The sequence below is a fragment of the Danio rerio genome, chromosome 2, assembly GCF_049306965.1.
Source record: "Danio rerio strain Tuebingen ecotype United States chromosome 2, GRCz12tu, whole genome shotgun sequence".
NCBI classification, from domain to species: Eukaryota; Metazoa; Chordata; class Actinopteri; order Cypriniformes; family Danionidae; genus Danio; species Danio rerio.
Window position 1 is genome coordinate 7080294 of NC_133177.1, and position 27078 is coordinate 7107371.

The 27078-nt window shown below is 36.1% G+C and overlaps 1 protein-coding gene across 2 annotated transcripts in view; it reads left to right on the forward strand.

The window, feature by feature from the left end:
* The window catches only part of brinp3b (bone morphogenetic protein/retinoic acid inducible neural-specific 3b), a 68089-nt gene that overhangs the window by 25761 nt on the left and 15250 nt on the right, over nucleotides 1–27078 (forward strand). For both annotated transcript variants that reach the window (XM_002660710.6, XM_021466751.2), the window contains 2 exons: nucleotides 197–387; nucleotides 4133–4326. In XM_002660710.6, the coding sequence (XP_002660756.1) occupies nucleotides 197–387; nucleotides 4133–4326 (385 nt within the window). The remainder of the gene's footprint in view (nucleotides 1–196; nucleotides 388–4132; nucleotides 4327–27078) is intronic.

Here is a 27078-nt window from a genome sequence, read left to right on the forward strand (position 1 = left end):
TGATGCATCGTACTATGATAGTTCAGCTGTGAGTTACATTGTTGTTTGGGAAACGCACCCCAGAACTATTCTTTGAAGCGACATGTGACAGTAAGCATAAATGTGACTGTAATGACTAAGATGAGGAGAAGTGCTGATTATTGTGCTGTAATATCGGCTCATACAATGTCTCACATAACTGATTATGAACTCACAGGGAGTTCGGGCGCTGGAAGGTCAACAGCCTCGCTGCGGAGAGACAAGAAGGCAATGGTGCGGCCGTGCCCTTTGACCCCGAATTCATCCATAACGTCAGGCTTCTGGGGAGAAGGCCAAGTCTGCAGAAAATCACTGACACCATCATTAAGAAATACGGCACTCATTTCCTGCTCTCTGCCACTCTGGGAGGTAAGAAAGCTGTATTATGTGGTATGTGTGCTGGTTATTATCTCCGCGAAATAGACTTTCATTCTTGTCTTTCTCCTGCAGACTTCTTTATATAGTATCAGTCGAGGCTGACGTGACATTATGCATTATTGAACACTCTGTTAGTGTTTTCTAATGGATGTGACACTCATAAGTTCAGTTCTTGGTTTAGCTCAATGGGTCATACAGTGAGCTCAGAATTCACCTCATTTCTGATCCTACCGTAGAGTACATGACTCATCATCAGGATGTTTTTCTAAAGAAAAAAAATGCTGATTAATTTGCCTCTGACTTTCTTATTTGACTGAATGTTTATTAGCTCTTCCCCCCACCATTAACAGACTTTCAGGCATTTATGAAACAATACTGCTTTGTTATTGACAGCTTTTAGAGGTGGATATTTATAAAGTAGATATGTGGCTTAGGTAAGTTCAAAAAATCTCCAGAAACAGTTTTAAACAGAAACTCTATTTATTTATAAACTAATTTCGAGAGGATAACATGCTTATAATTGACATGGCTAGCCCAGAGTTAAGCTAGTGTATGATCCACCAATCAGAATCAAGAATCCCCCCTTTCACCCTCTCTTCTCCTCTATAGGGCAGCACGGCGGCCCAGTGGCTAGCACTGTTGCCTCACAACAAGAATGCCTCCTTTTCGGGTCTCTACCCAGCCAGTTGGCATTTCTGTGCGGAGTTCATGTTCTCCCCATGCTCGCGTGGGTTTTCCCTGGGTCCTCCGGTTTCCCCCTGCAGTCCAAAACATGAGACATAAGTAAATTAACTAAACCAAATCCGCACCAAAGTCAATTCCACCAGCAGCTCATAGCAATCCTTAAGCATGAGGAAAGGGGCGGGATGAAAGTTTTATGAAAATTTTGCTTTTGACCATATTAATGAGCTCTACTTTGATGCTTCTTATGCAACCCTGGCTGATTCTTATTACATTCTGCATATACATTTCTGGAAAGAACAAAATACGTCCCAGGAGGTACTTTTTTTTGCAGTTTTTGTTTTTGGGAATGCACCAAAGGCAACTGTGTATGCTTTTTCAGATCTCCAATATGTCTCGGGAGTGCCATTTTTGCCTGCTTTTCTCACGTAATCCACCAGAGGCCGCTGTTGACTGACTGACCAACCAACCGATAACCACACCCGCACCCTTCCCTAAACCCAACTGATAGTGTTTTAAAAAGCACCGATTGACCCGCCCACCCTAAACCCAACCGACAGTTTTAAAAAGCAATCCAGAAAAAGAAAAGCCCTCGTAGCCGCATGATTTTTACTATGTTTTTAGATTTTACCACATTCTCACCTTGTTATTTAGTTTTTAATTTTATTTTTTGGCTTTTGTTTTTGTCTTACCTGATTTCTGGAATCGATTTTCACCAAACTCAAACCTCGTTGGCTTGCTTAACACTCTACATCTCAAGACTGCTGACATGTCGAGCTACCGGACAAACTGGTAACTTGGGATGTCCCGATCAGGTTTTTTTGCTCCCGAATCCGAGTCCGAGTCATTTACCAAAACCTGAACCGATACTTCTATAATAGATTAAAAAAGATCAAGGAAGTTCCTTTTTTTTTTTTAGTTAATTCAACTTATTTTAACATTTAACAACTCAGAGCACTTCTGTGAGGTAGCTTGAACAATCACGTAATAAATAACATAAATGCTTCACTTTCCGATCTGAAGCCACGTGATCCAATTACATGATTGGATCTGGACATCCCTACTGGTAACAGCAGGAAAGCCGTCCATTCGGAGGTAAGCGCTCAGCTGGTAAGCGAGAAAAGGAACTGTGTCATTCCACCCCTTAGCGTTCGTTTTAATGACTAAATGCAGCCATACATACATCTGGCTTCATAAGTCGCAATCTCCAGACATGTATTTAAGGCTGCGTTTTCAGAATGAGCCAATGTTGTATTTATGCTCTGATGCACATATATTCAGTTGTCTACATCTGTTTGTTGCTTCATTTCAAACACTCAACAAATATTTTAACAATATACATGTTTAAATAACAAAAGAAACAGCTAAACAGATCAAATACCTCTTTCTTCAGGTGGTGCTGAGTAAATGTAAATTATTACCAAATTTAGCTTTCTTTGGATGGCCTGTGAGGAGATGCTCTATTAGATACACCTGGTTGCATTACCTGAGACCTCTTTAATGCCAGTCTTGTTTTCAAAATAAGAGTTCTACATACAGTTGAAGTCAGAATTATTAGCCCAGGACTCACCCCTGTTGCAGGGTGAGAGGGGAGTTTGAGCTGAGGAAGATCTCGAGAGCTCCCCTGCTGAAGTAGCTAATGAACAGATTGCTCTTAATAGATTACTACTTACTAGGAGCACATTTATGATGCTGATTTGGATTAGTAAATTGACTTAAGTTGTGTGTTTTGGACCGTGGGAGGAAACCAAGGTTCTTCTTGCTGTGAAGAAACAATGCTAAGCACTGGGCCACCGTGCCAACCGTCTAAGAAAGGAGGAGGCGTAGGGGTGGAAGGGGAGATTCTTCAAAATGGAGATGGTTGTGATATAGAACTATTTATAGGGACTAAGGAATCGTCTGATTGGTGAATCATGAATTGGCTAATGCATGACTAGCAGTGTTCAATCATAAGCACATGATTCTCACAAAACTAGTTTATAATTAAACTCTACTTATGTACATAATACATAATTAAAACTGAATAATACAAGATCAGTTGCTGAAATTTCAAGAAACACACAAATCTGAATCTTAGTTCAGTCTAGTATAGTAATGAATTGTATTTGTGAAATAATTGATGTATTACTTACTATATTATTAATACTTAAAGTTCTGGTAAAGTTTTTATGCTCGACTATAGGCCTTTGAGTAAAAAAAAGGTTGAGAACCATTGAGCTAAAGTAGTCACTTATGATTTACTCATGATTTCATGACAAAAAAACAAAAAAAAACAAAGGTTAATGCCGAGTGTGTGAGAAACTATTGATTTGATCTTTGACCTTGACCTTTAGGATCCCCATTAAAATGACCCTTCAATAGTGTTGTTCAGAAGAGTATTAGTCCACCTACAAAACACCCACTTTTCAACATTTAGCCTGTCCTTTCTATTTTATTTTCTTCTTTTTATCTTCACTTCTCACTTACAAATATCTCCTTACAAACGTACAAAGGATCAGGCTTTATCAGGCAAGATGAAGAGCCTAGACCGATACATTCCTGTTTGTTTAGGTGCTTTTCCGTTCCGAAAATTCATCTTTATTTGCAGATATACTGCAGCACAGCAGTCTTTCAGGTCCCTATAGTCTTTCATACCGAGAGATTGTTTACAGTACACACCTTTTCCAAAAAGACACTCTCATTCGTCAATACCTCGCTCCATAAATAAACTGCTTTTATACCATGACTGAGGCTGAAAGTGGGGATCATTTGAAGGTCTGGCTAATGCTCCACAGGACACCTTTTGACTCTGGCGTTTTTTTCCGAGGCGTTTATTCTCTCCAAACAAACCCACCAGCTGAGTCAATTGATTTTCATTGGATCCCTCTCGCTCGGAGATGAAGGATACTCTCATCTGTACCATGCGTGTAATGAGAGCTGACGCGTCAGATGGGGAAGAGCTCCGTGGCTTTGTGGGCCCCCGATGGGCCGAGACGGGGCGAGCTCATGCTGTAGATGATTAGGCTTGATTAGCGTCTCCAGCTGAGATGATCATTTCTGTCTGCCTTTTGATCAGGCGAGGAGTCCTTGACGATTTTTGTGGACAAAAGCAAGCTTAGCAGAGGTCAGCAGAACGGCGACGTCTCCAATGGGACAGGCGGCTCGCTGACCCTAGAAGCCCTCCACCAACTGGCCGCATCCTATTTCATCGACAGAGACAGTACTCTTCGAAAACTCCATCACCTCCAGATTGCCTCTACTGCCATTAAGGTATGACCCACATGATTACATTCCAAAGCAATAATAGTGTACAAATCTAGAATCAAGCAAAAGGGCTTCAGGGGTAATTGATGTATTGATGCTCTTTGGATAAGGGATTCATAAAGATACATTAAAAAGTCCGAGGCACTTGAAAAGTAGGGGAAAAGGTTAAAAAACCTTTTATTGTTAAGGCTATTAGTGCATTTAGAACTGTATAGTGCCTTGGACTTGCATTCATAGTGTATGCCCTACACCACTAAATTCCTTAACATTTGCAAAAGTTGAACTAAAGAAATCGTCACCTGCTCAAAAACCCAATAACAGGATCCAATTCATGAACTAGCTGATTCTTTTCAGTCTTTTCATCTGTTAAATAGGTTTGCAAAGTGCAACAGTTGACTGATTGAAATAATCCAGTCAGAGCAAGTTTCCAGTAAAAAAGTAAAAGTAATTAAAATAAATGACCCAGAGTCTTCACTTAACAGCTCATTAATGCAAATGATCTGGTCGGAGTGTCTCTTCAGTAAATAACTCATTGATTCAAATGATTCGGTCTGTGAAAGTATCCAGTAAATGACTCACTGATTTAAATTATGTAGTCAGGGTGACTACACAGTAAACAACTCACTGATTCAAATAATAATTCCTTATATTTATATAGCACTTTTCTGGGCACTCAAAGCACTTAACACATAGGGGGGAATCTCCTCATCCACCACCAGAGTGCAGCATTCACTTGGATGATGCGACGGCAGCCATTTTGCGCCAGAACGCACACCACACAGCAGCTGATTGGTGGAGAGGAGACAGAGTGATGAAGCCAATTATGATATGGGGAGTGTTAGGACGCCATGATGGACCGAGGGCAGTGGGCAAATTTGGCCAGGATGCTGGGATTAAACCCCGACTCTTTTTCGAAGGACATCCTGGGATTTTTAATGACTAAAGAGAGTCAGGACCTCGGTTTAACGTCTCATCCGAAAGACAGCGGTCACTGAGCAGTACAGAGTCCCCATCATTATACTGGGGCATTAGGACCCACACAGACTGCAGGTTGGGCACCCCCTGCTGGCCTCACTAAAACCACTTCCGGCAGCAACCTAGCTTTCTCATGTGTTCTCCCATCCAGGTACTAATGGGGCGCAGCCTTCCTTAACTTCAGTGAGCAACCATGTGAGAGTTGCAGACAGCTAGCTGCCGGCAAATGATCTGGTCAGAGTGAATTTCCAGTAAACGACTCACTGATTCAAACAATCTGGTCAGAGTGAGTCTCCAATAAACATCGTACTAATTCAAAAGATCTGGTCAGAGTGAATGTCTAGTAAACAGCTCACTGATTCAAATGATCCGGTCAGAGTGATTCTCCAGCATGCAATTTACTGATTCTAATGATCTGGTCAGAGTGAGTCTCGAATAAACAACTCATTAATTCAAATAATCTGGTCAAAGTGAGTGGCCAGTTAACAACCCACTGTTTCCAAATTATGATTCGATCAGAGTGAGTCTTCAGTAAACAGTTCACTGACTCGAATAATCTATTCAGAGTAAGTCTTCAGTTAACAACTCACTGATTCAAATGATCCATTCAGTGTGAAGTGCATCCTTATGCAATATTCTGTGCCATTTTGTAGTATAAATAGTGTAAGTAGTGCGTTCACACTGAAAACTCTAAAAATAATGTGTGCACTTTAAATACTGGGATGATGCACTTATTTAACACGTAAAATAAAGTGTGGAATGTTGGACATTTCACGCACTCAGTTAGTAAAAAAAAAACCTTAGTGTTCTATTTGGGATGACACTACATTAAGTGTTCTATTTGGGATGACCGCGGCTCTGCACAGTTTAGTTCCAACCCTGCTTCAACACACTTAAGCTGCGGTCACATTAGAGTTTGGGCATGCGAAATTCTGTCGTGCGGCACTGCGAAAAGGGGCGGGATTAAACAAGCTTATTAGACATTTTAAAAAGCGAGCGATTGATTCATGTTTTTAATTTCTGTCCAGAGGGGTCGTGTTTTGATCCTCGGTTGGTCTCTGGCAGTCAAGTGATGCAATTTCGCAGGTCAGAATTCACCAAGCTTGAACTTTGCACCGCAGCAACCTGCAAAATTTAAATCATGACCCTGTGTTTTCGGTCTGACGCATTCGCGTGCGTATGAATGGAAGTCTATTGGAGGAAAAGCCCAATGTGACCGCAGCTTTACCTGTAGGTTTTAAACAAGCCTGAAGGACTCAATTAGTTTGATCAGGTGTTTTTAAATTAGGTTGTAAGCTAAACTGCAGAGCTGTGGCGCTCCAAGAACTGGATTTGACACTTGTGTTCTATACTATTCTGTTGAGTGCATAAGTGCATAGTGTATAGTGAACAGCTTGAGTCTTCAGTAAATAACTCAGCAATTTTAAATGATCCAGTCAGAGTGAGTCTCTATTTTCAACCTATTGATTCAAACGATCTGGTTAAAGAGAGTCTTCACTAAACAACTCACAAATTCAAATGATTTGGTCAGACTGTTACTGGGTGTTACTGAGTGTTTCATTAGGAAGGATTTGAAGGGATTAGAGCAGGGGTGCCCAAGCTCGGTCTTGGAGGGCCGATGTCTTGCATAGTTTAGCTTCAACCACGTACAACACACCTGCCTGGAAGTTTTTAGTATACCTTGAAAGAGCCTGATTAGTTGGTTCAGTTGGGCACCCCTGGATTAGAGCATAGGGATTTTAAAAGAATTTTTAGTGGTGTTTAACCTTTAATTGGGATAGGACAGTGGAGGTTACAGACAGGAAGAGCAGAGACCGGGGAAGAGTCAGCAAAGGACCGCAAGCCAAGAATCGAACTCAGGTCGTTGTGAGCTCCATGGTGCTGTATGTAGGCACACTTAACCACTAAGCTATTGGCACCGACCAGATGAGTCCTTTTTAGCTAAACACAGTGTGTGACAACAAACAACTTCCCTGCTCAAAGGATCCTGGCACAAAGTTTCCATCAGCTGAATCCTTCAAACCCCTACATTCCGTATAGCTTACATTATGCTTTACTGCAGGGGTCAACAAACTCGGTCCTTGAGGGATTTTAGCTCCAACCCTGATCAAACACACCTGAACAATCTAATAAAGGTCTTACTAGGTATACCCAGGGAGATGTGATAAGGCAAGTTGAAGCTAAACCCTGCAGGGACACCGGCCCTCCAGGACCGAGATTTGTGACCCCTGCTTTACTGTAAATTTGACTGTTTCGCATAGTCATGAATAAAATACATAGCATCATTATTAAAGGGATAGCGCTGTTTTAGTCTCATACATAATGGAGATAAGTAAACCATGCTTATTTTTAGGTGATCTTTCATTTTAGCATGTGAGAAAACAAGAGTCGGTTTCATTCTGCAACAGCCTCAGAAAACTGCACCTATTTAGACCTCTCTGACAGAAAATCAATCCCAGACCTCACACCCCACAGCCCTTCCCCTCCCCAAAAAAGTTTTTTTTATTCTTGTAGGGGGTCCCTAACTCTTATGAGGGATTTGAGCAGACTTGTTCACAGGATTCTCTTAATGCCATGTCAAAAGTACGTGCCAGGAATAAAGTCTTTTGTATTTGTGTTGTGGGATTGTTTTAAGGATGCTGCTAGCATTACTACACAGAATTTCCTAGTTCATTAGGCCTTACTTATCCAAACATAAATCTGATAGGTTTAACTTAAATCACCAGACCCTTTTTATGACAATAACAAAATAATAATAATAATAATAAAATGGATATTTTATTCATTGCCCATTATCCAAGTCAACAAGGGAGCAATTAAAAATTAAAACCACCGAGCAATGTTCCTTCCTTGCACAGCCATTCATTAGGAAATCATTCTGTGTTTTCCCCAGAGCATGTGAACTTTGTTAATTGGAATTTGTTTTTCCAGCATTGTCCGCTGTATATTGTTGTGTCAATAGCTACAATTTAACTTCATGAATGATTTGGATTTTCTAGTTGGGCTTTATCCACCATAGACACTTAAGGGGACAATACACCACTGATACCACCTGTCCTCCAACCTATTCAACCATATAGGTCATCTGTCACTTTCCTGAAATATGACCCAAAAGAGCGTTTACTAAAATAGTGCCCCCACTGTGCTCATGACATGAGTTATGCCCTTTCGTCTACATAATTCAGGATATGTATTGTTGAGGGAACACATACTTGGGTCAAATATAAACCTTGAATAGACTGTAAATTGTGATTCGTGGCTTCATCTAAAGATGTAGATTTACATTTTTGTAAATGTTAAATGTAATTCAATACACACTTCAGCCAACATTTTTTGTGAAATGGTAAAAAAAAAAATGTACATTTGAATACAGTTTTTAGGTAGACTACAGGACAGTATGATGCCAACAACTCTTGTTCCTTTCAGTTTAAATGTTTTTATTATTAGAATTTTTCGCAGACATTCACCTGAAAATACACTTTTTTAAACAAACATAAAACTTGCATTCTAATTAGACATTTGAAAAAATAAATTATTAATAATAATAATAATAATAAACCAACAACAAACAACAGCCATAAATAACAATTAAACAAAAAACAAGAATAATAAACACTTCAATACAGCTAAAGTGACATTTAAAGGCATAACTAGGTGAATTAGGTTAACTAAGCAGGATATGGCAATTAGGCAAGTTGTTTAATGATCGTTTGTTCTGTAGACTATCGAAAAAATATATAGCTTAAAGACGCTAATAATTTTGTCCTTAAAATGATCTTCATAAAATTGATACCTGCTTTTATTCTTACCGAAATAAAACAAATAAGACTTTCTCCAGAAGAAAAAAAAATATTATCAGACATACTGTAAAAATTTCCTTGCTCTGTTAAACATTATTTGGGAAATATTTGAAGAGCCCCTATTAAACATGAAATAGGGTCATATTTTGGTTGTAAGGGTCTCCAACAACGGTCTATTATGCAAGATCAAAAAGACGCTTATTATCTTATAATCTGCATTTATTTTTATCTAATTATCCCAGCGACTCCCGTATGAATCGTTCAGTGATTCATTTGTACTCTTTACTGATCCTTCCTTTAACAAACGGCCGATGAAGAATTCTTTGGAAGCACTCAAACTGCTCAAGGCTGGGCTATAATGCTGAGGTTTCATCTTTGGGTAGGGACTCAATAATATCCATCTGCACACTGTGACTTCATTCGACCGACGTGCATGTGTGTGTGGCTTTTTTTCTGTGTTGGAGGGCGGGGCCGCAGGTTTCAAATCTCCCAGGTTTGCTACTTTTTTCGTGGATACATCATCGCGAAACACGTAATGACTAGTTATCAAGACAACTCGTTTGTTGTTTTAAACACTGTACACTTAAAGATTTAGGCCTTAGCTGGATATTTCACTATTTCACTTCACTTAGAGCTGTGTTACACACTACATGAAAGGGTATTTACAAAAACCCATAATATGGGCTCTTTAAAAAAGAAAAAGAATCAAAGAGGGACTAATAATTCTGAATTCAACTGTACATGTTAATATGGAGATATGGCATCATCAATTCGGTGAGTGGGAAAAAAACAATGTGGGCCTTAAAATCACTGGGATTTGTATCTTATTTTAATATCAGTAAATTTTAAATAGAAACTTACTGTGTTTCTGTCTCTCCAATATGACAGTGGACACACTATACCTGCACACAGCTCTGTCCAAACAGCTTACAAAAGTTGATTTTCATCATAGGTGCCCTTTTAGGGTTTAGTTGTGATATTATGAAACTAAAAAGCATTAAACAAGACCAATAACCTTGATTTATTAACACAGTATTCCCTATTTCCCCATGATTTATGTAAGGCATTTGCCCACCAGCGACTATAGTTGCTGATTGGACTTTTGATTAATTATACCAAAAAATAAACTATAGATCTTTGTAAGATTACTTTTGTTTGAATGATTCCTAGATTGATCATCATGTAAATATATATTTATCAAACAAAAAATATATACTTTTTCTAACAAGAAAATAGCTTTTCTTTGGTAGGGTTTACCTTCATTATGCATCCATAAATTAGGGGTGGGAGGTTGAAAGCCTTGTGTGACGAAGTCAGTCAGTTACTTTTTTATTTCTTGAAATACTTTATTTGAAATAAAACATGGTTAACATGTTAAAAATTGCTTATAAAAGGAAAATGGCTATTATACACGGTAAAAAAAAATTGATTAGTGTTGGAACAACATGAAGGAATTAAGTTAGCTTATTATTTTTACAAAGTGAAGTGGAATGAACATAAAACAATTAAGATGAAGCTGAAATACAGTTCATTAGTCGAAAATATCAGGTAAGTTTATCGGATGTATTTGGGGTGGAGTTTTTTCAAGCCTTTCTGAAATGATGAGTCACACACAAATGCCATTTATAGCACACACACACACACACACACACACACACACACACACACACACACACACACACACACACAGTTGAAGTCAGAATTATTTCCCCTTTCTTTGAATTTTTTTCTTTTTTTAATATATCCCAAATGATATTTAACAGAGCACAGAAATTTTCACAGTATGTCTGATAATATTTTTTTCATCTGAAGAAAGTCTGATTTGTTTTATTTCGGCTAGAAAAAAAGCAGTTATGAATTTTTTTAATCACCATTTTAAGGACAAAAAAATTATTAGCCCCTTTAAGCTATATATATTTTTTCAATAGTCTACAGAACAAACCATCGTTATACAATTACTTGCCTTATTACCCTAACCTGCCTAGTTACCCTAATTAACCTAGTTAAGCTTTAAAATGTCACTTTAAGCTGTATAGAAGTGTCTTGAAAAATATCTAGTAAAATATTATTTACTGTCATCATGGCAAAGATAAAATAAATAAGTTATTAAACATAAGTTATTAAAACTATTATGTTTAGAAATGTGTTGTAAAAAATCTGCTCTCTGTTAAACAGAAATGGGGGAAAAAATAAACAGGGGCGCTAATAATTCAGAGGGGCTAATAATTCTGACTTCAATTGTATATGAATAAATGTTTACAAAAAACTCCTTAAAACCCCTAGCATGCCAAAGTTTTAACTTTGGAGTTCAAGTCGTGTCAAGTCAGTTTCATTGCAACTTTAAGGGATAGTTCACCCAAATAATGAAAATGTACTCATTATTTATTCACCCTCAAGTGGTTTCTCAAGAGTTTCTTTTGTTGTAAACAAAACAAGATAGTTTTGGAAAAACAAGCAAAAAAACACCACTGACTTTCATAGTAAGAAAAACAAATACTTTGGAGGTCAATGATTACCTTTAAAAAAAAAAAGCAACAGAAGAAAGTCATAATGATTTGCCATCTTAATGACTTGTTGTCCAAATAATAATAATAATAATTCCTGACAATTATATAGCGCTTTTCTAGGCGCTCAAAGCGCTTTACACATAGGGGGGAATTTCTTCATCCACCACTAGTGTGCAGCATCCACCTGGATGACGCGACGGCAACCATATTGCGCCAGACTGCACACCAAACAGCAGCTGATTGGTGGAGAGGAGAGGAACCGATTATGATATGGGGAGGGTTCGAAGACCATGATGGACAGAGGCCAGTGGGCAAGTTTAGCCAATGTCTGGTCATTGTCAATATGCTATAACTACTCTTATCTCATTTACATATTGCTCCATTTTAGTTGATTTTGTTTATATATACATTATATTAATAATAATATATTTAACTATATCCATTGTAATGTTTCTTAGTTATGCTTCCCAGATAGCATACGAATGTGGGCCACTTTAGGGAGTTGGTGGTATTCCTTCAGCCCAGACAAAATGAATGTGAGCCTGAAGTGGACCACCTGTACAATGCCAAATGGGGGCCAAAGATTCAAATTCATGTATGGACCATTTAAGGCAAAGATTTGGCACTTATAGCAAAATGTAATCTCAATCTGAGCCTAATGTGACCCATGTGGAAAATTCAAAATTTGTCCCAAATGACAGAGGACAAATGTGGGTCACAGTTGGCAAAATAGTGGCATAGTCATTTAAGGGTAATCTGGGTCAAAACCTAAAGTAGCTCACACGTGTAAGTGCAAATGTGGCCCAGTTATCTTAAGACATATGTGGGTCACTTTTGGCAAATATTTGGCACAGTAAGCTCTGGCTATTGCGGCTGAGAGGCTCATGTGGCCCAGAGAAAATATGGCAAATGTGGCCCAGTTATTTTAAAACATATGTGTGCCCTCTTTTGGCAAATATTCAGCACAGTAAGCTATGGCTAATGCAGCCGTTAGCCTAAAGTGGTGCAGAGAAGATATGAAAAAATGTGGCCCAGTTATCTTTAAACATATGTGGGCCACTTAGGCGAATATTCAGCACAGTTAGCCATGGCTAATGTGGATTTGAGCCTATAGTAGCCCAGAGAAGATATGGCAAATGGGGCCCAGTTATCCAAAAAACAAATGTGAACCACATAGACTAAAGTCACCATCATGGAGAAAAGTTTTTGCTTTAGTTGGGCTCATAGCCCCTAACCTCTAAATATAAATTTTCTTTTTGGCCGTTGTAACTTTTCAGAACTTTACTTGAAAAGTTTGTTCATTACAGCAAACAAAATGAAGTAAGGCACAACCTGTGATGAAATAATATAAATCACTGATGTTTACCAATGTTTAATCCATTATTAGAAGTAATAAGCGAGATCTGGCCAGAATAAAAGCAAACTGTGGCCCAGAATAGGGTCAGTTCTGGATCATTTGGTTGAATTCTGGCTAATACATGTTATTGCTTTGGCTTATTTGTGGCCCAGATCTTGACAAACAGGAGCGGACCGCCCTAGAGGCATCATTTCATTCAGAATGGGGGCAGGATGTAAGTGTCTGGTGTGGACCGGATCTGGGCCAGAATAAAAGCAAACTGTGGCCCAGAATAAGGTCAGTTCTAGTTTGTTTAGTTGAATTCTGACTAATATGTGATATTGCTAGGGCTTAATTGTGACCGAGACCTGGCAAACAGGAGCGGACCGCTCAAGTGCCGTCATTTCATGTGGTATGTGGGTCGTATATAAGTGTCTGGTGTGGAACGGATTTGAGCCACATGAATTTTGCTAGCTGGGTTGGTTCATTATATAATTGATCAATTGTTTTTAGGCTGACAATTTTAACCTCTGTCTAGGGATAACGGTGGATTTTTTTTTTTTTTAATTTGCAGCAATTCTAATTAACATACATTGTCTCTGCCAAATAAATAAATAAAGGTCTGGAACAAGGATTAATAAATGATGACAGAGTTTTTATTTTTAGGTGAGTTATCTCTTTAAGGTATGGAAGGATATCCAACGAGAATTCATGTTAGATTCATGCATACAGTGCAACCTCTGGCGATACATGCGTCTTTCTCGCATACAGTTATTATTACCGCCTCAGAGGTGAGTTCATTATTCAGTGCGCACTTATCAGCAGCGTAACCTTGCGCCTGCGGCGTTTGTGATAGACTCCACACTGATCTCATTTGCTCGAGCTTTGTTTAAAGTGCCAGCGCCAAGTACAGCCTTTAAATATAAATCCATTCTTAAACCGACTGAAGTGCTCTGGATACAGATAACCCAAGGTTTTCCTTTGACAAGAAGAAAACTCTCAAACAGTCATCAGTAAAGCAGCGACTTAATCCCAAGCATCCGAAAGCCATTTCCAATTCTGTCCTGCTACAATCAGTCATTCGCAATCGCGAGCGGGCAAACTGTTTTTGGGGTCTGATCCTGTTTGCTAAGAGGATCCCAGGCTAAGTTGCTATTAATGAGGACAAAGCGCCTGTCGGTGTTATTCACAACATGCATCACCATGATGGATCAGCCTGGCTCTTCCATTTAGACTCTTTCCTGCATTGACTAATTTAACTCATTAGTTGCGTCTAGCATGAAGAGAGCAACACAGATGTATGGAAGATGTATTATAAGGTTAGCCGAGGTGTTAAATTGAGCAAGTTGGACGATTCTTCAGTGTTAGTCTTATAGATGAGCAGGTGAGGGAGGACGTCATTCGTGAGAGCATAAATTAGGGGTTGATTATGACGCGTTGATTATAAATCTGTCAGGCTCATTAGTTAGCTTGGTCTTCGGTACAGTCGCAGATGGCCTCAGTGACTGACCTCATTAGATATGTTTACATCCAAAGATGCGGATTGAAGGTATCCGCAAAACTGAAAGATTTGCAAATAAAGCACTGCTTCCATCATTTGTGTCGTAGAGAACAAAATCGTCACTTCCAGATGAACTGGTGCCAAATACCAAGAAGAAAAACTGAATTTAGAGCACTCTGGAACTTTCCCACTGGGCACCTAACATTATTAGGCGTTAATATTGGGTTATGTCAGGATTTTATCAAGACAAAATCACATAATCTGACATAGTGACTTTTGTAACCGACAATAAATATCGTGTGACCTGACCAGGGCTTAACAATGAAGATATATATTTGTCAACAAAAAAAAAAGAAGGGAGCGACTTCTTTGGGAAACTCGGACGCTCAAGACAGTTCTGAAGGTAATAATACTTCACCACTGTGATTACAGACATTGGGCTCTATTTTACTGATCTTGGTGCAAAGTCCAAAGCGCAGGGCGCAAAAGCATTAAGGGCATGTCCGAATCCACTTTTGCTATTTTAAGGACGAAAAAATCCGCTTTGCACCATGATGCATGGTCTAACTGTGTTAAGCTTATTCTCTTAATGAGTTATAGGTGTGCTTTTGAAAATAAACCAGAGTCTCATCTCCCATTCCCTTTAAGGGTGCTTTCACTTTTGGTCCGCACCCAGGTTCGTTTGACATCATAGTACTGTACGTTTAGCTAGTGTGAACGTGTCTTGAACGAACTCTGGTACGGTTCACTTTTGATGTGAATGCAATCATACTAAATAACAGAAGTGAACTGCCAACTGTACAACAAACTATCGTTTTTATAACGTTTGTTCCTGTGTGTGTGTGTGTGTCTTTGTCACGTTTCGTACCTTGGTAACACGCGCAGGACTGAGCCAGGGCAAACACAGTGATACACAGTGATGTTTGCTTGTCTCCTCCAAAAACAGCTTCTGCGGACACTGTGTGATGTTCTGAATATTTATAATATTTTTGCGGCAGATGGAGGCGAGTCGCTTTCTGTATGTCCAAAACCAAAAGCTTCAGTTAAAGCAGAAATGACCGCGATGTGCGGACGCCTTTCCATTTCGGCGCTTGCTTTCGTGACCATCACCTAGCAACGGCCGTAAACAAAACAGCAGCTCGATGACGCAAACGTACCGGGGTTCAGTAGGAAATAAGACAGTATGAACACAGAGGAAGTGGCAGGGGGAGACAATCGAACTTGGGTACGGTCCAGGCAAATGAACCAAGTGTAAAAGCATCGTGAGAGTCAGTTGCGTCGCCAAATAGCGTATTTGCTATTTACATGAAAGACTTTGTAAGTGGAAAAACTAAACACTTTATTAGCAAGAAAACAGTTAAACAGAGCACCTGTAGCGCGAGAATGACAGATGAGCCGCCTCATTCTTTACTTTCACTTTAACTTCTTCGTGGATAAGGAAACGTGTTGTACGCACAGACATCCATTAGCCTACATCTTTAATTTCGTTTGTTAAGCACAAACATTTGTTTCATAACTATTTCTATATTGAGTTCTAATTTACAGCAAGTGAATAAATGAACAATAATAACGAAGTGTGTGTGTGTGAGAGCTATATGCAAATACACATGCTTTGGCCCATATGGTCCAAAACCTGACAGGTGGACAAATCTAAGCTTGTTTTTAACGAAACAATTATAAATATGCATATAATAAATAATACTTATACTAATAATAACATTATACAAAAGCAAGTTGTCATGAATAAACTGAAAAAGCCCCCGAGATGAAGAAGGCATGAAAGTATTTTTTCATATTTATGTAGGCTAGAAAATAATATGTTTTGTAATATTTTAATCCTTTATTATATTTATTTATTTAATTTAATATATTTATTTATATATCCTTATTTTATCTTATATATATCTTTAATATTTTAATTATTTTTCATTTGTAAAGATATTTGCATATTGCTCTGCATCTTGTTTGTATTAAGCAGTGTGTAAGAGAGGCACAACTCTGCGCTGGAGTTTAGACCGGGTTTGTTTTGGTCTATTGAAAAATCTATTATAGTTTCTCAAAATAGCAACGTGCCAGCAATGCGCCTCAGAACGCTTTCCTTTTTAGACCAGCCTATGAGCGCATATGCATTTGCTATTTAAACAGCGTGGCATAACACCTCAAAACGCCTCTTGCACCAATCTGAAACCAGCAAATAACTATTGCGTCGTGCCTTGCGCTGGGTGTATGATTGGGCCCTATAAGTTTTGCTTGCTAGAAAATGCTTCTTGATTTAAGAATGTTTAGATATTTGGACTAGAAATAAGACAAAAACTCCAAGTAAGAAAAAAAAAATCCTGTCTCTACACTAAATGATGTTAATAAGTAACGATTGTCTGTGCTGTAATAGTGTTTTAATACCGTCAAGAGCATTGATTCACTTATCAGGTGATTTCTTGCTGTTAGAAAAAGTTTTTCATTTTAACGCCGGCGATAAATGTAGGGGTGAAATACTCGCTGTGCTTTTGTATTAATCAAGGTGGTAAATTCAGAGTGTTTGGAGAGGCACGTTAAGCGCGGTCACATTATTCACAGCGTTTTACTCTTCAGTAAAGTGGTAAAGAGAAGAAGGCCAAAGAACATTAACCTTCACATGAACTTGCGACGCTTCTTTCTGGCACCTAAATTAAATCTGACCACAGGACACCATCATTTAGATCACGGAAATCTGTTTGCAGTGCTGAAGTGTCTCTGTGTTCAGCAGGGAAGATTTGTTTTAGCTTGTTGTTCCTCGTTTCTGGCCAGATGTTGTCATCTAGTGTCAATCAGTACTTTGAAAGAAACAGGTCACATAGAATTGTCCTTTAAGAAAGACTACAAGAAAGACTACGATTACTACTACTACTACTACTACTACTACTACCAATAATAATTATAATAATAATGTTTATAATAATAATGCTAATAATAAAAATAATAATATATTATTAGAACATGCAAAACCCACTTGAAACATGTTAGTAATTATTATTATTATTATTATTGTTAATATTAATAATAATAATAATAATAATAATTATTATTATTATTATTATTATTATTATTATTATTTATTATCATAAAATTGGTATAAATTATTGGAACATGCTAAACACATTTGAAACAAGTAAATAAATAATAATAATAATAATAATAATAATAATAATAATAATAATAATTATTATTATTATATATATATTTTTTATCATACAATTGTTATACATTATTGAAACATGCAAAACACATTTGAAACATGTTAATAAATAATAATAATAATAATAATAATAATAAAAACTACTACTACTACTAATAATAATTCTTATTATTATTATCATAAAATTGTTATACATTATTGGAATATGCGAAACACATTTGGAACATTTTATTAATTTGATTAATAATAATACTACTACTACTAATAATAATAATAATTATTATTATTATCATTATCATTATCATTATTATTACATTTATTTATTAAAATGTTCTAAATGTGTTTTGCATGTTCTAATAATGTTTTATTATTATTATTATTATTATTATATTATTATTATTATTATTATTATTGTTATTATTATTATAAAATTATAATAATACATTATTGGAACATGTGAAAAACATTTGAAACAATGTATAAATAAAAACACAATATCACGGTATCTTCTTTTTTGGAATGTCTTTTATGTGAAATATATTATTTAGGTCAGAAACAAAAAACAAAAAAATTACATGCATTTTGCATGATACCTCTTATTTTGGTATGCTTTCTCATTTATAAGGGATTTATAAAGCATAAACAGTCCTCACTATAGATTAGGTCACAAAACTGGATGAAGTTGAGTTCATAAAGCCTTTATTAACATACAAATGAACTATTAATATATGCCTGAATAATAAGAATTATAAATGTTAATTTTAATAGTTTATTAGTCATTTACTAACTCATTCTGAATGATCTTTAAAAAAAAAACTGCTTAAATAACTGTTTTGTAAATAATGCAATACTTAAGTAATGAAAAACGAATCATTTACAAAGTTTGAAAGTACAATTATTAAGCACATTATAAATGTGGTTGTAAGTCAAGAATACAGCATTTGTAGCTGCAGTTATAAACTGCTTAATAACATTTATTAATTTGGAATTAATACTTAACAGATAATGAATTTACTATTTGCTAATGCTTAATAAATGGTTTATAGTGTGTAGTTGTTATAAAGTGTTACCAAATATGACATACAAATGCTTAAGTTTAAGAGTCCACTTCTGATGCAAAGTATTTATACCATTATCATTAGTAAGGTTGCAGTTGTTGTAGTTGTAACAGTAGTAGTTGAAGTAGTAGTCATTGTAATAGTATTGATTGTTATTGAGTAATTGTTACGGAGATTATAGAAGTTGTAGTTCATGTAGTAGTAGATGTCATTGGTATAGTAGTAGCAGAAGTAGTAATGGTGTGGTTGTTACAGTAGTAGTAGTAGTCGTTGTTGGTGTAGTAATATCAGTAGTAGATGTTGTTGATGTAGATGTAGTAGAAGTGATTGTAGTAGTAGTGGTAGTGGTAGTAGTAGTCGCAGTTGACATTGTTGTATTAGTTGTAGCAAACGCTATAGTAGTGAAAGTCGTTGTAGTAGTATCAGTATTAGTAGACTTTGTAGTAGTAGTAGTCGTGGTTGTGGCTGTAGTAGAAGCAGTAGTAGTTGTAATATAAGTAACTTTCTGTAGTAGTAGTTGGTGTAGCACTTGTGATTTATTATTATTGTTGTCAGTTATTACTGTTGTCCTTTCTCTCTTTTTACTCTCATATTTACTATCATACATTAATAAGCATTGTTGTTACTCCCTACCTCTGACTGGTTTCTTTCTATATGTTTTATCTATATCTGTGACACTTGCTTCATTTATTGACTGTTATTGTTCCTAATGTATGTACTTTGACCTGTCCACTAAGTTACCTTTACATGCATACACACACTCACACGCACACTCACACACATATCAGTTCCTGACTATATTGTTGATGTTTTTGTTTTGTTTTAGTTTTGTTGCTTTGTATTTGTTATCTGTTGATGTTTTCTTGTATTTTTATGATTTTTGCATATTCTAATAAAAAAAATAAATAAATAAATAAATAAACTGCTTACTAACGTAGAAAAAAAAAAAAAATGTCCACTTCTGATCAAACTGCATGGGATTTTTCTGGTCTATCAATGTTATACCGCAAAAAAGTCATGTTTTTTTGTAAAGATTTGTACATTTAATACGAAAACAATCAAATATTTAATAAAAACTTTATGCTATAAGATTAGATTTCTTTATTTCCGATAAGTTCATATCTCCTAATAAAGAATTTATGCTGTTTATCATTTTTAATAGATTTTTTTAATGACTATGTGATTTTACATATTAATCTTCAATAAAATCTTTAACAAATGTTTTACAACAACAAAAGTAACTATACTGGGCAATTCATGAATAACTAACCACGGGGAGTGACACATACAACTGAGGTAAGATCCACAATGCAGGTTTATTCGTCGTCAGGCAAGCAATGGTCAATACATGTGCAAACGGGTATGTGAAGGCAGTCCAGAATCGTAATCAGTAACAGGCGAAAGGTCAAAAGGCAGGCGGCAGACAAAGACAAGGATGCTAACGAGGCTAAGGTCGGTACACAGGATAACAAGACAAAGAAAATGCGTTGTAGTGCTACTTACAGTGAACAAAACTCTGCAAAGTGAATGGGTGAGTGTGTGGTTTAAATAGTGTGTGCAATCAGTCTCTGACAATCCTCAGGTGGTGTGAATATAATCAGTTTAAATGAGGAAGCATGTGTGTCAGGGTGAAGTGCATGTATGAAAATGTAGTCCAGAAATGGCGGAATTGTAGTCCATAAGTTATTTTGAGTGAAATCCAGCAATCTATGGAGTTATGATCGCTGGAGATGGTGACAATAACAATATACTGCAAAAGATCCTGAATTTGTCTGGTGAAAAAAGATCATGCGCATGTTTTGTAGGTTGTAGCTTTTAGCATAGAACAAATGTATTAACAGAGATAATGTTTATCCATTAAATAAAATATACACAACACCCTGAAAAAAACACACTGAAATAACGGGTTATGTATGAGAGCTTCTAAAGCAAAAAAAAAAAATATATAGTTTTCAGTCAAATACAAAAATATATATATATATATATTCAATAAAAGATATTCAAATATAAAATTCAATATATTTTGGACAGAATTCAATGTAACATGTAAGACATTGTGTGTAAAGATATACAGAATGCTTTAGAGTGTATGAAAATGAATGGCAGCTTTTGTTTTTAATCCAACAGCCGCAAAACTACACAATGAACGTTGAGTCAGGATGATGATGGTGAAACAGAATATTTACCTACCTAGTAAAACTAAAGGCTGATTTATACTTCTGCGTCAAACACCGGCGTATGCTAAGGCGCTGATGCATAGCCCTTCGCCGTGGCCATCGCCATCACTGATGTGCACCTCTCAAAAAATGTAACTACACGTCGCAACGACGCGTAGCGTAAGCTCTTGGTCGGCTTGGTAGGGCTGACGAGTCTGGGCGGGACCGAGAGCCGAGCGAATGGCGCGAGCGATTGTTTACAAGTGTGGAGTCCCGTGAAGGAGCTCCAGATGGAAAGTTTTATTTTGTGTTTACCTCATAGTTAAAGTTGTTGCACGTCCGCCGGTTCCTGCCTCAAAATGAGCGAGTTTGAACTTGTACATCCCAGAAGTGTTCAGGAAAAGCAAAAAAGCAGCGAAGAAACTCGACACAGAAAAACATTTACACCTCACTGCCAACTAGCGTTTCAGAAGTGTTAATGCAGACAGCTACGCGCGTTGCAAGCGCTGTGGTTTACGCTGGTCACCTGACGCAGAAGTATAAATCAGGCTTCAAACGTAAAGTAGTATTGGGTAACTTTTACTTAAGTGCATTTTTCAAGCCGTACCTCGTTACTTTTACTTGAGTACCAAAGTGTAGTCAGTACTTCAACTTTTACCAAAGTGATTTTAAACATGAGTATCTATACTTCTGCTTAAGTAAAGGATTTTTGTACTTTTGCCATCTTTGATTAAAACCTTAAGTGATTTATTTAATCATCAAGAAAGATAAACAATATGTAAATAAAACATACATTGATTGATACACATTTATCTTTAATAAACAATTTAGGAACACCTGCTAATAATGTCCAATAAACATATATTGCCTGTATAGAGAGGGGTCTAAAATAAAAGTAAATCTATTGCGATTATTGTCTAAAGCCAAACAGTAGCTTTATAATAACAAATGATATTATTATTCGAGTAAAATCCTTCCTAACATGACCCTCCTCCATATTCATGGTTAACAACAAACATTATGTTCCTGTAATTTACCATGTTCGGCATGCAATATTTCCCATTTATTCTTTGATCTACAATCAGATGCAGAGTGCAACAACAGGCCTATTGTGTTTTTGGCCTTTCCGGGGACAATGAGCTCGGACCTGAGAGAGAATTTTGAGGATTTAATGAATCTCCCCCGCAGCAGCATTAACAGAAGTGTAAGAGCCTGCTGTGGCTGTAATGAAGTTGTGATTTCTCTCTTCTCTCTCTCACACACTCTACTGATTCTTGCCCTTGACTTCATGCCATTTGAATACATTTTATAGCTGCTTTCCATAAATGATGAACTATCTGAGCTTCTAAATAATTTTTATTCCTGGATAAAATCCACAGCGTTGCGCCACGGCTATAAGAAATGAAAAGTCTTCGCTATGCTGCACAAAGATAATAAAAATGTTAATTAAATACAGTGATGTTAACCTAATTAGTTTCATGATGAATTGGGAGCAGATGTAAGCAACTCTTGCATCATTACACAAACAGAAGTAGATCCGCATAGTTGTTGCTGTTGTGAAAGTGCTGATTTTGTTGATTTTTTTATTGTCGCTTAACTTTTAAAAAGCTGATGATTTAGATAATGCTCAAAAACACCATATGAGGAAAAATATTAAGAGTGAACAAAATATGCCAGTAAAAGACTCATGCAAATGCATTTTAGACCAAGTTTAACCTTCATCTTTAAAACCAGGCAAAGATTAAATATCTGAGACAAAGTATATTAATCTGTAATTGCTTATGTTCAATAAATGTGCCACTAGATTGTCTTTAACATCATAATATTAACACTTAAATGCTAAAAATGATCTTGTCTCTTCTCCTCGTCAATTTCCCCTCCTCTTTTTCTGCAGATGGAGAATAGATTTGTTTTAATTTCATGGTCAAATTTCCAAAACAAAAAATCAGGTATTGGGGCAGGGCAGGAAATGAGCCAAAAGCCATGGCTGTGTCTGTGCACGGATTCGTGTTCGGTTACCTTGGAAGAACGAACTCAGAACGTGAGAACACAGAACACATCTGAGAAATTAGATGCTGCAAGTGTCCTGTATGACCTGTATATATATATATATACAAATATATACAGTTGAAGTCAGAATTATTCGCCCCCCTTTGATTTTTTTTCTTTTTCAAATTTTTCCTAAAATGATGTTTAACAGAGCAGGGAAACAGTATGTCTGATAATATTTTTTCTTCTGGAAAAGGTCTTATTTGCTTTATTTCGGCTTGAATTAAAACAGTTTTTAATTTTTTAAAACCCATTTTAAGGACAAAATTATTAGCCCCTTTAAACTAACTTTTTATTCGATAGTCTACAGAACAAATCATAGTTATATATTACCTTGCCTAATTACCTTAACCTGCCTAGTTGACCTAATTAACCTACTTAAGCCTTTGAATGTCACTTTAAGCTGTATAGAAGTGTATTGAAAAATATCTAATCAAATATTATTTACTGTTATTATGGCAAAGATAAAATAAATCAGTTATTAGAAATGAGTTATTAAAACTATATATATATATATATATATATATATATATATATATATATATATATATATATATATATATATATATATATGTGGTAAAGCACTTTTAATGAAGATAATTTGTACAATGCAAATAAAAACAATTTTAGCAAGCAAAAGGCTCGGACCACTAGTAGTTTGTTGGGGCCCTCTAGTGGAGGCAGAGCCCTAAGCAGTCGCTAAGTTCGCTTATAGGAAGGGCCGGCTCTGTTTCTCAACGTCATGTTGCTCCAATCCGAGACCTTCTTTCATATTCAGAACACCAATGAAGATATTTTAGATGAAATCTGAGAGCTCTCTTATCCTTCAAAGACAGCAACGGCCCAGAAACTTTCCAGAAAAGAAACCATAAAATATCCCTTGTGACTTTATGGTCTTTTTTGGACTTTGAACGTCTCGAGACCATCTCTGTTTATGCTGGAGCTCTTGAATTTCAATTAAAATATATTAATTTGAACAAGAGCATTGGAATGTCATGACATTTTTGAGTGAACTAGCCCTTTAAATAAGCTAAGACGTCATTTGAATTCGCAGCTCGCACATGCAATTTGAATTATGTTTGCATTTGTTTGGCCATTGTTTAAGTCACTGTCGGAGAAACAGAACAACAGCTGAATTTTTCAGGAATAATGTAACCTTGATTGTTCAAAATTTGAAGGAATATATTTTAGGCAATTTTTAAAAAATTATTATTATTCTCATTACTTTCTCTTCCACCTCCTCAGTAAATGTTATTCAAGCATTTTGATTCTCTCTGCTGATTAATGTTTGGTTACTGCAGAGGCTTTTAATACATTCTCTTTTCTGTGTTCTAATGTTCTTTTTTTCCATGACATTATATGATTGTGCTGCTGAAAGTATTTAAGGCAATATGTCTGAAAAATATCTATTTTTCTGTTTGCTTTTCCAGAGATTATGACTATTGTGTATTATATAGTCACCAATATTAGTATTTATGGATAGTTTGTTTATCCCCTTCTTGTTTATTTATTTATCCTTTAATATTTATTCATTCATTCATTCATTCATTTATTCATTCATTCATTCATTCATTCATTCATTCATTCATTCATTCATTCATTCATTCATTCATTCATTCATTCATTCATTCATTCATTTATTTATTTATTTATTTATTTATTTATTTATATATTTTGCAAAGCGTAAAAAGCATTGCTCCTGATATGCTTTGCTGCATGTTTCAGATGACAAATCCACTAGAGGGTGTTGTTTACATTGTTCTTCTTCGAATCTTAAATATGTTTTATTGTACATTTCAAATGCACAATCTTTTTGTACATGCCCGCAAGAAGGCGGGGCTTGTCGTATAGATCACCTAAAAAACCACTGACCTAAGCCCTTCTTTGAACCCAACCAATAGTGTTTTCAAAAATAAACGTAAGAGAAAAGTTAATTGGGACCAGATAGTTTTACCTCAATTTTACATTGTTTTAATCTCTTTTGTGAAACCGTGCTTCACTCAAACCAGCCGCTTTGTTTCATAACTACAACACTATACAGAGTGAGCTACTGAGCAAAGTGATCAAACCAGAAAGGTTGTCCATATAGAGATAGACAGGTGTTAAGACACTGTGAAATTGTTTTGTAGTATTTATTTGGTGTTCTGCAGTGACCTGCACAAAATAATCCTTGATAATATGTTGATAATCTATGGCTCAATTTTAACGATCTAGGCACAAAGTCTAAAGAGCAGGGCGCAAAAGCAATAATGGTATGTCCGAATCCACTTTTGCTATTTTAAGGATGAGAAAATATGCTCTGCGTTTTGGTGCATGGTCTGACAGGGTTGTCTTTATTTTCCTAATGAGTTATGGGGGTGTTTTGAGCATAACATCCATTAAACCAATCAGAGTCTCATCTCCCATTCTTTTTAGGAGTCATTTGCTATTTACATGGCAGACTTATTTCTAAATTCAGTTCTAATTTCCAGCAAAGAATAACTGAACAATAATAATGAAATGTGGTCAAAAAATTATATTAAAACACATGTCCTATTTTTATGCCCCTTATGGTGATGCATATGTCTTCAAAACCCGACAGGTGGAAAAATTGAAACTTGTTTTTATTAAAAATAAAATCTAAATATGCATATAATTAATGATACAGTTAACAATAATAACATTATACAAATGCAGATAGTTATAAATAAACTAAAAAAATATTATTTATAATATTATTATTATTATCATTATTATTATTATATTATTTATAATAATATAATTTATATTTATGTAGAAAATAATGATTTTTGTAAAATTTTTCATTTATTATGTTTTTTTATATGTAAAGTTTTTTGTGTATTGCTGTACATCCTGTGTGCATTAAGCAATGTGTAAGCGTTTGGACCTGCATAGACGCAGAACTAACGCGCTCTGCACTAGACTTTAAACCAAGTTTCGGTTGGTCAATGGTGTGATCTATTTCAGTTTCTCAAAATAGCAACGCGTCAACAAGGCGCCTTAACAAACCTCCTTTTTAGACTGGAACACCCATGAGTCTAAAAAGTGGCTCAAACAGATTTGTTATTTATACAATGTGGTGCAAAACGTGAAAATTATGGTTGCCATGGTCTGAAAATAGCAACAAATCGTGCCAAGCACATCTTGCACCTAATTGCGCAGGGTGTATGATAGGGCCCTATCTCTGTAAATATCATTTATATAAAAAGAAAAGAAAGATTTTGGTGTCATACTGCTCTGTAGCATGGATTTTACTTGGAAACTGCAGTCAATAGTACATTTAAGTACATTTTTAGCCAGTGTTGAGACACTTGAAAAATATATATTTTGCTGATTATTCAAACAAATTATTTTTAAAAAAATTAAACATCAATCCTTAGGATTGTTTTGTGGAAAACTTAATTGTTATATGTTCAATCCAATTAAATTTGTGAAAACAATTAAGTTAACTTAATCGGTTTGTGTTGGGACAAGATGAAGGAATTCAGCATTTTTTACAGTGCTCTACTATCGTAATAAAGTCAAAAACAGCAAAAATGAAATATATCTTTAAAAATCAAAGACAAAATGGTGCCAATAATTTTGACCAATGGGTATCGGGGGAAAACCCTCATTTTATATTAGCTTTTCTTTCTTAATTACCAGGAATTTTCCGGAAAAGTCTGTATCTCTGAACAGATCCCGTTTGAAAATACGGGTAAATTAGTTCCAGCGATTTTCCAGAAAGAGAAGTTGTAACATTACCGGTACGTCCACTCTAGCCAATCAGAACATTCAGACACATTCACATCCGCACTGTTTATGAAAATAAAAGCCTTTGAATAGTTTTTCAGACACATTTAGCTACTAGATTTTAGTCAGATAATGTTTCTATGTTCCTTTTTAATGCCAACTGTGGGGAAAGATATCGATAAAATGTCTATGATAAACCGCTGTGAGCTCTGCTTCAACTGCGTGACGCACATGCATGTGAAGGAGTGCCCCATTGAGTGCCAGCACACAAACAAATGTACATCTCAACAAGTGAACGTGTTCCTCCATATGTTTTCATCGAAGTTGTTTGAATACTTATCCATCCACAGAGTTTGCAATGTCGCCAAATGTGTAAACATTTAGCTGCGGTTCATGCTTCTGCCTTTGGCTATCTCTGGGACAAAATCAGCTGCATAAATGCTAAAGCTTTAAATAAAAGTGAACCCATAAA